Raw genomic sequence first — 13976 nt, forward strand, 5'->3', positions numbered from 1 at the left:
GTCTTACTATGTTGAGCTCTTTTTAGATATATAAAACTGTGTTTGGAAAAATTATTAACACTTTTATTTACATTTTTTTATTCTAACCTTATTTTAAAGTTATTTCCAATTTTTATTATATTTATAGTATTTTAAAATAATCTTCTAGATCATGACAGTTTTAAAAAATAATTAAATTCTCAGGAAACACCATTTCAAGTGGAAAATCTCTTTTAAACTAAAATTGAAAGTAATCTTTGAGAGCTGATTCTCACTATTTTCAATGTTTTAAAAATATTTCCTATAATTTTTCTGAGAACTGGCGTGGACCAGATTTTCCCGAAAGACATTTTTAAAAGATTTGCTTATCATGGCCATTGGCCATCACTTAGGTTTTCTGTAGTGATACAACGTTTCATTATTAATGTAATTATGGAATAATTGTTGTAGATGTAATTTCTGTGGCGAGAAATATGAAAAAATAAACATCAAAAAGTGCACGGCAAGAAAATTTACTTTGAGAGAAACATAAAAATGTGAAAAAATTGACGAATTGTATGGATTTATAGTTTTGCACGCATACCTGCGTTTAATAAAATTAATAATAATTTATTTTTATTCAGTTTGTTTTAAAAATTGTGCGTTAAAAACGAAATCTAGGTAGATAAAAAAGCTTTTAACAGTTGGAATTTAACGATCCCAAATATTTGGGAAAATCACTCTTGTTTCACTCTATCTTCAAATTATCAGCCCAAAATAACGACAATATGCAAAAGAGCGAGCATTAAATTCTCGCGATTTCACGGGAGTTTCCAAATGACAATTCAATGGGATTACATTTCAATTAGACCTGGTTCGATAGTCACATAAAAATTCGGTGCGGAGCGGCAGCAGCGATCGTTTTTCCAAACAAAAAGCGACGTCTGCCGTGCTCAGCGGCCCGTTTTATTCTTTTTTCCTTCACCGCGCGTGTTTTTACTTTCAAGTAAGCTGTCGCTGATCGATTGAGAGAGAGAAAGAGCCGGGAGAGTGGCCGCCGCGAATGCGATGTGCGATAAATTTCAATCTTGCTCTGTATATTACGTGTATCCGCCGCCTCGCTGCTGCAGAGCCGAGAAGAACGAGCATAAAAAATGGAAATGCCGCCCGCCCGCCCGCGCCTCGCGAGCACAGAGAGTAGAGAGAGCGAGAGAGAGAGAGAGAGCGAAGGATTGCTGTCAGCCGCGCGCGTGCACCAAAGCACATTCGCTCGTGCGTCATTCGCCACTTTATGGCTGCTGATACATGAGCAGCATTGTGGTAAAAACCATTAAAATTTAATCCATCCACTCGTGAACCGGCGCAAAATATCGCCAACTTTCCTGCATCCTGCGGATTCTATTTCTGGTGACGGGTACATGCAAGTCGGCGAAAATCCGGTTTTCCATCCATTTCCCCTGCGTTTGCTGAGTTTCGAACGTTTGCATGTTCAGGATAATTGAAAGTTATTGGAATTGTTGGCTATTGTGAGCGTTTGTAAAATTTTAATAATGTGCAAAAATAAAAAAGAGGACCCCAATTTCTTCAAAATTAACAGCTCTTTGTCGTGAAATAACATAAGATTTCAAGTGGGGAGACAGTCTTCACCGTTTGAAAAGCATTATACAAACTTTTAATCAAAGAAAATGCCGTGTTACCCGAGCCAAATTGGGTTTAAATGGATTTGTAAGGATTAGCAGCAGGGGCCAGATGTGCGATAAAATTGGTTCGCACTGCGCAGATCCAAGATGGCGTCTGAATGTGGGTGTGGGAATCAAAAAGCTCTCTTTGGATTCCCGTACGAGTGTCAAGAGTTTGTTTTTACGATCCAAAAGACACAATTAGTACAAGTAATGCAAATTATGTCACAATATTGACCAAAACTTGGTACTTTTCGCGCATTTTCACGCAACCATTTTTTCGCGCCATACTCCACTGGACGCCATATCTGCGTGTCGCATGAATCTGGCCCCCGCTGAGGATTGGTAACTAAAATATTCCGGGATTTTGTAGTATTAATCAGGTTTGTCGGTGCATAGCAAGATATATTTATAATTTAGGAAAAATATGGAGCAAACTAGAATTTTTTTATTTGAATAAATTGACAGTCTAAAGGCAGCGTAACTTATTTGACCTGATATGCAATAAATATTTTATCGAGTGATTTAAAATATTAAATTCACAATTATAACGCTATTTTTGTAGCTTTTGCAACTTGTGGGCTTTCATCGTTACGTGCATTAGCAGCAATTTATGTCTCAAATTAAAATTATTTTGAATTTTAATGGACATTATAACTATTAATTGTCAATCATATATTATCTTCAATCCTGCCCAACAAATTTTAAGTAATCATATTATGTAAGCGTCTTCCAGTTTATTTATGCTTTTAGAATTATTAACGTAAGTGAATACAAAATTTTAATACGCCATTACGTTTTATTTAAGAGAACAACTTGATAGTTTTATATTTGAAATTAAATGACATAATGTATGAAATGAAACAATAATAATTTATATAAAATATTAAATTGTAATAAATTCATCTTGATTAGTATTTACGTTGCATTGTGTTTTTCTTTGAACACATCTTTAATTATATTACGCATATTTTTACGGTGTTCAACATATTCGACAGTAATTTATAATTTGATAACTGTGTCAAATTTCAACTAGTACGATTTTAGGTCAATGTTCTCTACAAACTCTAGAAAATATTACAAAATGCCTATAATGGCGCTCTTTCCGCGTGCTACTTTTCTAACTAACTAAGTAAATAAATGCGAGAGACCGCATTACTTCTCCGCTTCTCTGCTCACATCAGCTGCCAACCTTGTGAATCGGCAGCCAAGTGTGAAAAAAACGACGTGCGCGGGGATTAAACGCGCGGTGGAGGCAGAAAAATCACGCTTTTAAGAGATTATTTTTGCCCGCCGAGTGCACGCGGGGCAAAAAAGAGAGCAGAGGTTACTGCCATTCGAAGGTTAACTCGGCGAGTCAAGAACAAAGAACCCGAAATAAAATTACCCCGCAGCAGCAGCAGCAGCAGCAGCGAACGCGCAGGGGATCAATTTACGTAAAATGCGGACGTTGTGCTGACGCGCGCGAGGCTCAATTTACGCGTTTATCAGTGCTGCGCGAGAAACACACAGGGAATAAAAGCGAAAGCAAGGGCTGGAATTGGAGCCATTGAGTTAAAAGTCACCGCGCGCCCAATAACCTCGCACTCCTATAAACATTGCTTACTGCGCTCACCTCACCACAGCCAACCACAAAGCACACGTCCCAAAACAACAACAACAACAACGCAAGTGACTCGACAGTATATATATAATACAGTATTTTTTCATTTAAAATAATAATTAACTGGGAATGGAGACACTACTTGAGGATTTAATCATGGAAGGTAAAAAGATATTCAAACATTTTTTGTTGATTGCAGGAAAAGTCGGAAAATCGTATTTAAAGTGCAATTATACAGGGCAACAATTTAAAATTATTTGAATTGTTGGATGCCATAAACAATTGATTGATAAACAATTTGCAATAATAAAAAAGGACCTTCCTAGAGTAAGAATTCAAATTTTATCCAAAATCTACAGTGCTTGACCACATTTTCTTGGCAGATTTCGATTCCTCTCGTCGAGATCTGTCCAACAGCGCATAAAACCTTTTAGGGAAACTCTTTGTTGTGAAATAAAATAAGATTTCAAGTAGGGAGAGTCTTTACCATTTGAAAAGCATGCAAACTTTGCTGCTTCTTTTCTAAAAAAAAAAAAAAAAAAATAGTCAATTTAGGCTACAAGTGAATCCTAAGGGATGATTTCACGCATTCGCAATAAGCATTTTCATATCAATCCTCCTCAACCATTTTTCTTTTATTTCAAATAAAACTACTACAGTTTTAAATATTTAAATATTTTTTTTAAATATTGATAGTGAGGCAAAAGGACATATTATTTTTGTTTTTGATAAGCAATATAAATAGCGAGATGAAAATGTTATAAAAACCAAATCCCACATGATTAAAAAAGTGTAGCGCGACCTCTATGAAGGTTAAAGTATGATTTTAAATACCTTAAGTAAGTACTTAAATAATTATAACTCTTAACCTTAAAAATAATTATACTCTCATTCTTCTTGTCATGTCTTGTTCAATTTTTTCCTTTTATGCTTAGTTAATTTTGCGGTGGATCGTATTTCATCAAACTAAATCACAATTTGTTGAAACCCTTCTTTCAATAACCAAGAATAACATTTTTTTAATTGTTGACCTGTGAAGCTATTCCATTATGTCAAAAATGCAGGAGTGGGCATGGGAATAAATCGTTTTATCTTTGCAGATCCATTTTTTTGCGGTTTTTGCAAACAAATTTTGCTGCTATTGATTTTTGCCTAGGTAGCTCTTTTGCCAATTTAAAATATAATTTGTTTTAGATAATTTTCTACGGAAAAAATCATTTAAAATTACTAAATGTTGTGAACCCCAGATTTTCAGCTACCGTTTAACATATATGTTTTAATGGTAAAACTGGTCAATTTCGAGTTCTTTATGTTAAAATTGCACGAAAATGGTAAAAATCACAAAAAACACTGCATTGCAAGTTTGGGAAATTGTTCGGGAGATTCTCAGCCCTGCAAAAATTACTAGTTGAGCCTATTAATACGTAAAATTCGTAGTTTCAATAATTCAAAATGAATTAAAAGACCTCGTTAGGATTTCTCAGTGCAGTCAAAGTTTGATTTTGCAAAAAAAAAAAAATAACCATTTTACGCTTGAATAGTGAGATATTTGTGTCTTTTAAATTCCCCTTTCAACTCGGGGAATCCAAAATAGTAAGCAGGAAATTCTGGCTGTTCCTGCAATAGACGATTTCCGCCACTAGAGCCGTCGTTGGCGTTGGCGCCTCTCTCGGTCGGTGCGGCTCACTATGCGCGATGTGAGTGGCGGTGCCGACGGCGTATTGAGACCTGTTGCGTCGTTTTTATTGACGAAAGAAGCGACGTGGACGGCCGGCCGGCCGGGCTGATGGTGCTTCACTTCACGGGCCGATCCACCCACCGTCGGCAGAGAGGCTTTGCAATTTATTATTTTGCGAGTTCGGTGAGCCGCGAGCGAGCCACCCAGGCAGGCAGGCAGGCGAGCGGGCGGGCGGTTGCTTTGATTATTTGGCGGATGAATTCATAATCGACCGCGCCCACCAATCCACCCGCGACACCCCCGAGGGTGGCTCGCACGCGGTGGAGGCGGCGGTGGGACCTTGAACTCTCTCTTTCTCTCAACACGCCGTTTTTCTCTCGCCGAACGAACGAACGCACAGCACACTCACTATATATTCTTTCGGCGGAGAGGGCTCATTGATCCGCGCGCGGCGACATTTTGGACGGAGCCACTCCCGCCCACCCCTGCCCGCCACCCTTAATGGCTGCGGTATTTTTAATTGCACCTTGCCCGCTTGCTCTCCAGCATCCAGTGGCTGCGTGTATTAATAATGATCATCTCTCTCTCTCTCGCTTGCCTGGCATCCTGGGCGCGCCACGCAGCGCCTGCCACCCCAACTACCCCTGCACGGGGTGAGGCAGGCCTGCTGCTGCCACCGCCGGTTAAGACTTGACACCACGCTCAGGTGATTAATCGCCCGACCACCGGTCATACAGGCAGGACGTTTTTCACTCTGAAACTCTTTGTCAAAAGCTTACACTCCAACGGGTTAATCTCGCGAATTTCTGTTTGGACCTGACGGACATTTTTGGCCAGGCTCCAAAATTGAGGGGGTTGCTACACAAATTCATTTTGATTTATGGTTTGTTATTTAGATTGGAGATTGAAATGAACGGACAGCTTGAGGCACGTTTCGTTCTTTTCAGAGTAAAAATGGAGATTTATCTCAATACATCAAAATTTATCAATTCAATCAAATTTTTAGTAACTTTTTATCTTCAAGTTCTTCATGTATAAAACGTAATGGATGAATTTTTACAATCTGTGATCTGCTTGGCTATGTTTTAGTCTCTGATTAAAACCCAATAGAGATTTAAATGGAGATCGAGACAATTCAAAAAACAGAGAAATCTACTCTTGAATATTTAAATACCGTCTTTGATGAAGTTTCTGAACACACCAATCGATTCTTGAGGGTCGAATTAGGTAAAGTGGATATTTTTTCCGAGCAAAAAGTGCAGCGCGACGTGCGTAGCACAAGTATAACTTTTTTCCCGCCAAAACAATATGAACCTAGATGCGAGAAGTGCGCATGCGTCAGAGCTGGCTATATCTGACAAAGTCATTCGTACAGGCGGTCTCTCTGCAAGTGCTCAAACCAGCTCTGACGCATGCGCAGTTCTCGCATATACGTTCATATTGTTTTGGCGGGAAAAAAGTTGTACTTGTGCTACGCACGTCGCGCTGGACATTTTGGTCTGAAAAATATCCACTGTACCTAATTCGACCCTCAAGAATCGATTGGTGTGCTCAGAAACTTCGTCAAAGACGGTCTTTAAAATTAATTTTCAAAGGAAATTGTAATCAAAAAAATTTAATGACGCTGCATTTTTTCTAGTTGGATAAGCATGTTAAGTTCCACAGTCCCGAACTTAAGAAGGCCGAATACAGAGGACCTACACATATTTTTTAACGAATTTTTCCGTTTGAATTTAAAATGGAAGGTTTTGGACTTGGTCTTCTCTGCATTTGATATGCCAAACGTGGCAGTCTTGAGAAATTTCACGTAATTTTCTTGTCAATATTACCAAAATAAAGCTCTTATTTTTGCACTTTAAATAACATTATGCTTCTTACCTCAGAAAATCTGTTAAATCTGCACATGAATAACAGTTTGTTGTGTTAATTTATTTCTCATTAGAAACGGACCAAACAGAAGTCTAAGAGCTAACAAGCCAATTTGCAATTAATATGAAGGTCTGAGCAAATATTGAACGATCTCCGTTAAAAGCAAACACTTGTAAGTTATAAGGAGTTGAACCTTGCACTAAAATTGGAGTGTGAAAGAGCTGCGAATGAATGAGAGTGCAAAGATCGCGTTAAGCAAGTCGAGAAGTCTGCTCTCAAGTCCACGACTAACGAAATTTTCTAACTGTGCGCTGCACGCAGAATGATGAATGAGTGACGTCAAGACGCAGGGAAATCGCACAATTTCCGTGCGAAAGACGTTTTTGTCTGCACCGAGCATATTTAGCCTCGTCTCACGAGTCAATTCAAGCCCCTGTTCGCTCGAAATAGCAGCCGCCATCAGACTTAATGAGAGCGCTCTATTTAATCACGGATTTACAAGATTTATCCGTGGTTTGTTTCGCCTGTTCCTCTCGCGTGGAGCAAATGTTTCGTCAAGCTTGTCGAGTTTAAATGCTACTCGCTTGCTTTAATTTAAATAAAACTTTTTAGTTTTGAACTTGGATCACTCTGATATCAAAATTTCAATAAAAAATAAATTATCAGATCATGGGAAAAACTGCACAATTTAGCAATGTAAGTGTATATAGTATAAATAACACTTTGTGACCCGTGCATTTTAGTAAATATTCTTAAATTAACTAAATTAAAATATTTTTAGTTTCCAAAAAGGGTTTAAAATTTGTGTAACAAACTTTTGAACATTTTAAATAAATAATACAATAAAGATAAATACATTGTTATGTTATAAAGGACAGATAAATTATTGCTACGTCTTTCATTTTTTAATAATTATATATAAACATATAAACTTAATAACAAATTAAAAATTCTGCTGAAGAAACTTCATGACTGTGTTCACTGATAATTCCATTTTATGCAACCTGTGCATCGGGTTGGACACGCGGGTTGCCTACCTCAATTTTCCAGCGAAATCTGGGATGCACGGAGTGGCGTGACGCGACAATTATGAATTACTCGAGGGCGGCGCGGTTAATGCCCCGCCAGACGAGCGGCACCAGCCTTGCGTACTAGAAGCCAGCCAAATTAAATTTCCTCGCGCTCTCTTCCTCCTCAAATGCTATTTTCCGCGAAAGTAATTCGACTAAAAACGGATCTCTTCTTTTCGCCACTGATTGAGTTTCACGCCACCGCGCTGTGTTTTCACTCGGAATCATTATGTAAAAGTTTCCGCCCCCGTCTTTTCGCTGCGTTGAGAGGATTTGTGATTAAAAAATAATGACTAAGTCAAGGAGTTTGTTCCCCCAGGGGGAATGATTTGATTATGGAAGTTTCGCCAAACGAGAGAGCCAGAATTTTGCATAAGAGGAAGTTCTTTTAAGTTGATTTCTGACGGAAAACATTTTACCAAAACAGCGGCTGTTTCAAAATCATCACGATCTATTCCTGTCATAAACTCATTTCTTGTGTGATTCAGAACAAATAAAAAAGTGGAAATATTAAAATATTCGTTAAACATATTGAGAGATAATTACCATTTTTCAGTTTAGGACGGAGGAAATCAATTTAGGCTGATTGAAGCACTCTTTAAAATATCTATAACGATCAAAACCATTGTTTAACAACAACTTTCTTTAGCAGAGTTAAATTACTGAACCTAAATTAAATTTGTCGATTGAATAATTTTGAACAGCGATTAATTCAGTCTAAAAATTTAGAGAATATATTGAGAAATTTGGAACACAATACACCACTTGTATAAGCCATGTTAGTGTTTGAAGCCACCAACAGATGGCGCCTACGTGTACTTTGGTAATAATTTTAATTTTAAGGCACTTCCGCTACAATTTCAGACTCGATCCTGCCACTGTGCATTCTTCCTTTAATATGATTTCTTTTGAAGAGCTGAAATCCAAAATCGGTTAAGCCAATCGCCGTAGAATCGTGAAAAACTATTTTTTTTAAATATAAAATCTTTTCCAACGTTTCTACGGCGAATAGCTGGACTGATTTTGGTTTCCAGCACGTCAAAAGAAAACACATTAAGTGAAGAATGAATATAAGCAGGATTTAGTCTTAAATTACAGCGGAAGTGTCTTAAAACTAAATTTTTTTAAAAAGTATACGGTGGCGCCATCTGTTGGCGGTTTCGAACTTTAAGGGCTTATGCAACTGGTGTATTTTATAAAATAAATGGATTGGGAAATTTTTATTTTTATGTTACTTTATTGATTTAAAGGCAAATTTTCCTCCTATCTGAAAAAGAAAAGAAAAATTCAATGAGGAAAAAGTTAATTTATTTAATCTCTCAAGAAAACTCTTTTAAAGCGTGCTTACCGCCTAAAAAAAACAAGTTTTGTGATAATATTCCCAAATAACTGACCTCCTGAATCACACAAAAAACGAAAGAAATCCCGATTTTATTTTCCCAGGGGCCAAAAAATTGAGGTTCGCTACTCACAAACAGTTGGGTCGGTGGGCTGCTGCTGGTGGTGGTGATGGTGATTGTGGCACCTGCTTTTCAGCTTCATTCCGAGGCAGAAGCTGACCGAGTGGGCCCCTTTGTGGGTGCCGCCGGGCCCGTCGAACGAGTCTGGCGCCGAGTTGGTCTGCTTGCGCATGAAGAAGCGGCGCCGCTTCTCGGACGGCTTCATCGGGCCCTGGCCGGTCATCAGGTTCAGGTGCAGCTTGGTCCGCTCCAGCGACTCGGCGTCGGACACGCACGGCGCGATCATCAGCAGCGGGATGGCCGAGTTGGCCAGCATTGAGCCCGTCCGAGTCGTCGACGGCTGCGGCGCCGCCCCCGACGAGGTCGTGTTCACCGAGATTTGCGGCAGAAGCACGGCCGACGGCGGCTCCAACGGCGTGCTCGGCGGGTACATTATGTACGACGCACACTTGTTGCCCTCCTTCGCCACGCTCAATTCCTCATCAACCCTGAAACTGACACACAATTTATTATAATTTCCGAATAAAAATGAAAAATTTGACGCATAGTATAAAAATTAGGGTATTTATGCGGTCTTTTTTGCAATTTTTCAGAAACTAAGATTTTTTAGAGGTTTTTTGAAAATAAAAGAGGAAGACTGGTCGGTAATCTACCAAAGAAATTTTCAAATGGAGTTTTTGTACCTTACAAAGAGCAAGGAAAGACCGAGAGAACGTTCCAATCTCCATTAACGTATAACTTCATTTTGTTAACCCTTGATTTGTTAACAGATTTTGAAACAACATATTTAAATAATAAACTGATTTCATGCAATAAATTCCGCTTTTCGTTTCACCAAAAATTGAAAATTATTATTAAATTGATTCAATATTCAATTAAAAAAATGATTTTTACAAATTAATTGCTTTGAGATGGTTTTAAACTAGTTTAAGAATTGCAAAAATTGACCCATGTTTATATGATGATGGTGCAGTGCACCCCATTTCAGAATTTTGAACCATTTTTCAGGATTTTGCAATACCCATTTCTGAAATGGGCCGCAGAGCCGCGCCGCGAGCCGCACCGTGAGCCAGCAGCCGACAAAAATTGGGTGGCTCAGACCTCTAGTGATGATTCATAGTCCAAAAATGATAATTCAAGATGTTTGAAATACCAACTTTAAAATAAAAGTCTTTTAAACCAAATGTTTTAGACCCAAAAACAGACTACTCCCTTAATTTTATTCAAATTCAATGAATAATGAAACCCTTGTTCATAAAATTGAGCTTTTTTAACTTTGATACTTTAATTTAATTCTATTTAAACGTATTAATTTTCTCTCTGGAGTTTTTTAATTATTTAATAATATAGTTTATGTAAAATTACATAGTAAAACTAATATTTATTGTAATGCATGCAGATATTGTTAGATTTCCCCTCAGGAAGATTATTTAAGCACCGCGTTTTTTAATTATTTCAGTCATTCATCGAACCTCATAAATATTGAAAAAAATGCAAAACATGAAATCAACAAATGCTCAAAATTTATAATTAACACCGATTCTTAATTTATTTATATTACTAATAGAGTCAATGTCAGCAAATTAAAAACATAATTTTTATATTATCACGCACCAAGAATATGAATTGGATTTGCTTTCACCCAATTCTAAATTATTAATTTTTGAATATATGTAAATTAGAACCACCAGAGAGAATTAATAAGATTTAATTTCAAGGAAAATAATCATAGAAGTGTTTTGTTGGACTTATATTGAAACATAAATTATAAGGACTAAATAATTGTTTGCAAAAAGATTTCAAATAACATCTAGAGTGTCAAAAATATTATTTTCAATTTAAACTAATTCTAAAGTTTTTAAACACGACAAAAACCAACAAACATTTGACACTTAACAGCATTGAAAGTGGGCTATAAATCACACCTTTCCACATCTGGCTGCTTTTGCTCGATGATAATCGGCTCAAGCGGTTGGAGTGGCTTGAGTGGCTTGCCGACGGCCAAGGTCGGCGTCTCCACCACCGATGGGAAGCTGAAGTCGATCAGGTTGGGCTGCAGGTCGAGTGGCGGCGACGGAAAGTCCAGCTCCAGGGTGGCGCACGTCAGGTCGGGCTGCGCGCTGGACGCGGCGGCCAGCGGACTCGCTTCAGCGGCCAATCCGTTGGCGGCCGCCTTCTTCAGCGAGTCCAGCGAGCGAGACCGCTGGGACAGGAAGGGTTTCGGCTTTGGCGCCGTTGTGGTCAGCGGCAGCGGCGCCAACGGCGCCACTGGGGAGGCTGAGGCTGGACGCGCCTCCTCCATGGCCACCGGCGTCGCGTCCACCGAGCACTCCTGTCAAAATATTTTCTTTGAGTTGTTTTTATTTTATTCTTGATTTATGGCGAGATTGGATAAATACAGTCAAATTGCTTTGGTGAAAACTAAAATGAACGATGAAATATTAATAAATATACATTTTTGTGAGCATTGATAAGTTAATTTTGCAACTTCTGAGTAACAACAAATCTGTACATTTCTGCCTGAATATATAAAAAAGTAAACAAATTTAAAATAATTCATATTAATTGAAAATAAAGTAATTAAATAATAATTTAAATAACATAAGTAAATCAATAGTTTTTATCCAGAAGAACTTCTATTAAAAACAGTGGCGTTGTAAAAAGAAAACAGCTGTTTAATGGTTTTCATGAGGTAATAGGAATATTTATTTTTAATCTCTACCCCAGTTTGATTTGCATACGTCAGTTTACATTATTTTACCATAGATTCTAGATTAAATGGAGACACGAATTCTTCCATTTTATAATAATAATAATTTATTGCACCCAATTAACTGACTCAAAGCAGCAGCAATGAATTGGAAATAATTTGTGCTATTTCAATGCTAGTGGGACGCGGGGTTTTTCGCTATTTGTTCGCTCATCTCAAAAGAAAAGAAACCGATAAAAAAATCAAAATAAATCTGATTCATTGATTTAAGATTAATTCTTTCGTGCAAATTTCTTCTCTCTGCAAATAAGAAATTTTCTAGTATAATTTAAATAAATTCATATTTCATTTCTAGTTAAAGTTTTGCTTATTTGATATAAAAAGGACTTCACAAAATTATTTAAATCCATCATATATGCAGACCTTTTTCCTACAAAATAAAAAAAACATTTAGTCTCGCAAAACTGACTATTATAAAACAAAAATGTTCCTCAAACACGCATATTTATGTGGCTGTTCGTTTGCAACATACACGTATTTTTTGCCGAGTGTAAGAAGCTTGCGTGGCGTTAGTGGGCCGAACAACGTGCATTGCACACGCACAAACAGCTTACAGAAGTTGAAAAGGTTCAAAGCGGAACATTTTGCTATTTATTGTGCAGCCATGGTTGGGTGCGCTCTGATATATTATAATGAAAACGCGTCCCTTTGACGCAATGGAATGTGTAATATTGAAAAAGTTGTCTGGCGCATATCGTTTTCATTGAAAATGATTCGCGAGGATACCGGAATTTATGCATGTTGAGCGAGAATGCAATTTTCTATAAGAAAATCAACCGTTTGAGTTGGATTGATACAGGACAACAATTCAAATTAATCAGAATTGTTGGCTTTAATTAGCAATTGTTCAATAGTAACAGTAAATTTTCAGAATTGGCCAGATTTCTCGAAATATTAAACTGTTTGTCAACATAGTTATTGCTTGATTTCAATTCCTTTTGCCGCGATCTATCCTACGGTGAGAGAATTATGAGGTAAATTTTATTTCTAACGAAATAAAACATGATTTTCAAAAGGGAGACAGTGATCGCTGCTTGATTAACATAAAAACGAACTTTGGATCTGATTTTCTCAAAACTTTAAGCGGTGACTTATGAAAATATTAATTTTCCAATTTTCAGAGATATTTAAGGCAAAGGTAAAAATTATTTTTTAGAATTTTATTGTATGCAAATAACCTTGTGTACAAGCTTCCAATTCGCACTTTTTCAATGTCAAAATTGGGTACAAGTGCCTAACATTTGTTTTGCTGGACGTTTTTTTTAGTAATAAAACACCCGTGGAAAATCCGGAAGGACAAATGTGCATAAAGACACTCTTCTCTACCTGGGAAAAGCTTCCGTTCTCCTCGATCAGCGTTGTCCTGTCCTTCCAAGTGTCAGACAAAGAGCGTTTGCTCAACGCAAACCTCTTTCTGAGCGCCCTGGCCGAGATCACCAAGTTGGGTGGCCGGAAGGACATGGTTCTCGTTAGCAAACTTCGATTCTCTTTGAGCTCCTCCATCCTCTGCAACAAAATGTGACGCGAAATTAAGTTAGGTTAAAGTTCAACCGAACTGTTTTTGTTTCAAAGCAAAGTACACATATTTGTGTTCGTTTGAAGTAGCTAATTTGTGTTGTTTGTCATGAGAGCTGGTATTCATTATTTGCCGCAGGGTTTGTGCAAATGAGACGAATCCCACGCAGCTGTGGCTGTGGACGGTCAAACAGTGGATGTAAAAAATCTGTTGCGCAATGTCAAACGGAAAATTGCAGAGCAAGCACGTCTGGCTTTTTTTACAACCCCGCTCTCGGGCTGAAAGAGTGCAAACTCTGCATAAAATGATTCGTGTAATCAATTTTCGCATGTGGAGTGCTGTCACAGGCTGTAAAGACAGGTTTGGCCTATTT

At 37.8% G+C, this 13976-nt stretch overlaps 1 protein-coding gene across 5 annotated transcripts in view; it reads right to left on the bottom strand.

Annotated features, from left to right (window-relative positions):
- The window catches only part of LOC135935509 (uncharacterized), a 115993-nt gene that overhangs the window by 57174 nt on the left and 44843 nt on the right, over window positions 1-13976 (bottom strand). For 4 of the 5 annotated variants that reach the window (XM_065477901.1, XM_065477898.1, XM_065477900.1 and 1 more), the window contains exons 2-4: window positions 13414-13593; window positions 11243-11649; window positions 9330-9811 (exon numbers count right to left, since the gene is read on the bottom strand). In XM_065477901.1, coding sequence (XP_065333973.1) covers window positions 9330-9811; window positions 11243-11649; window positions 13414-13590 — 1066 coding nt within the window. In that variant the 5' untranslated portion in view covers window positions 13591-13593. The remainder of the gene's footprint in view (window positions 1-9329; window positions 9812-11242; window positions 11650-13413; window positions 13594-13976) is intronic. The other variant, XM_065477899.1, reaches the window with a different exon arrangement.

This window comes from Cloeon dipterum, chromosome 2 (assembly GCF_949628265.1).
Source record: "Cloeon dipterum chromosome 2, ieCloDipt1.1, whole genome shotgun sequence".
NCBI classification, from domain to species: Eukaryota; Metazoa; Arthropoda; class Insecta; order Ephemeroptera; family Baetidae; genus Cloeon; species Cloeon dipterum.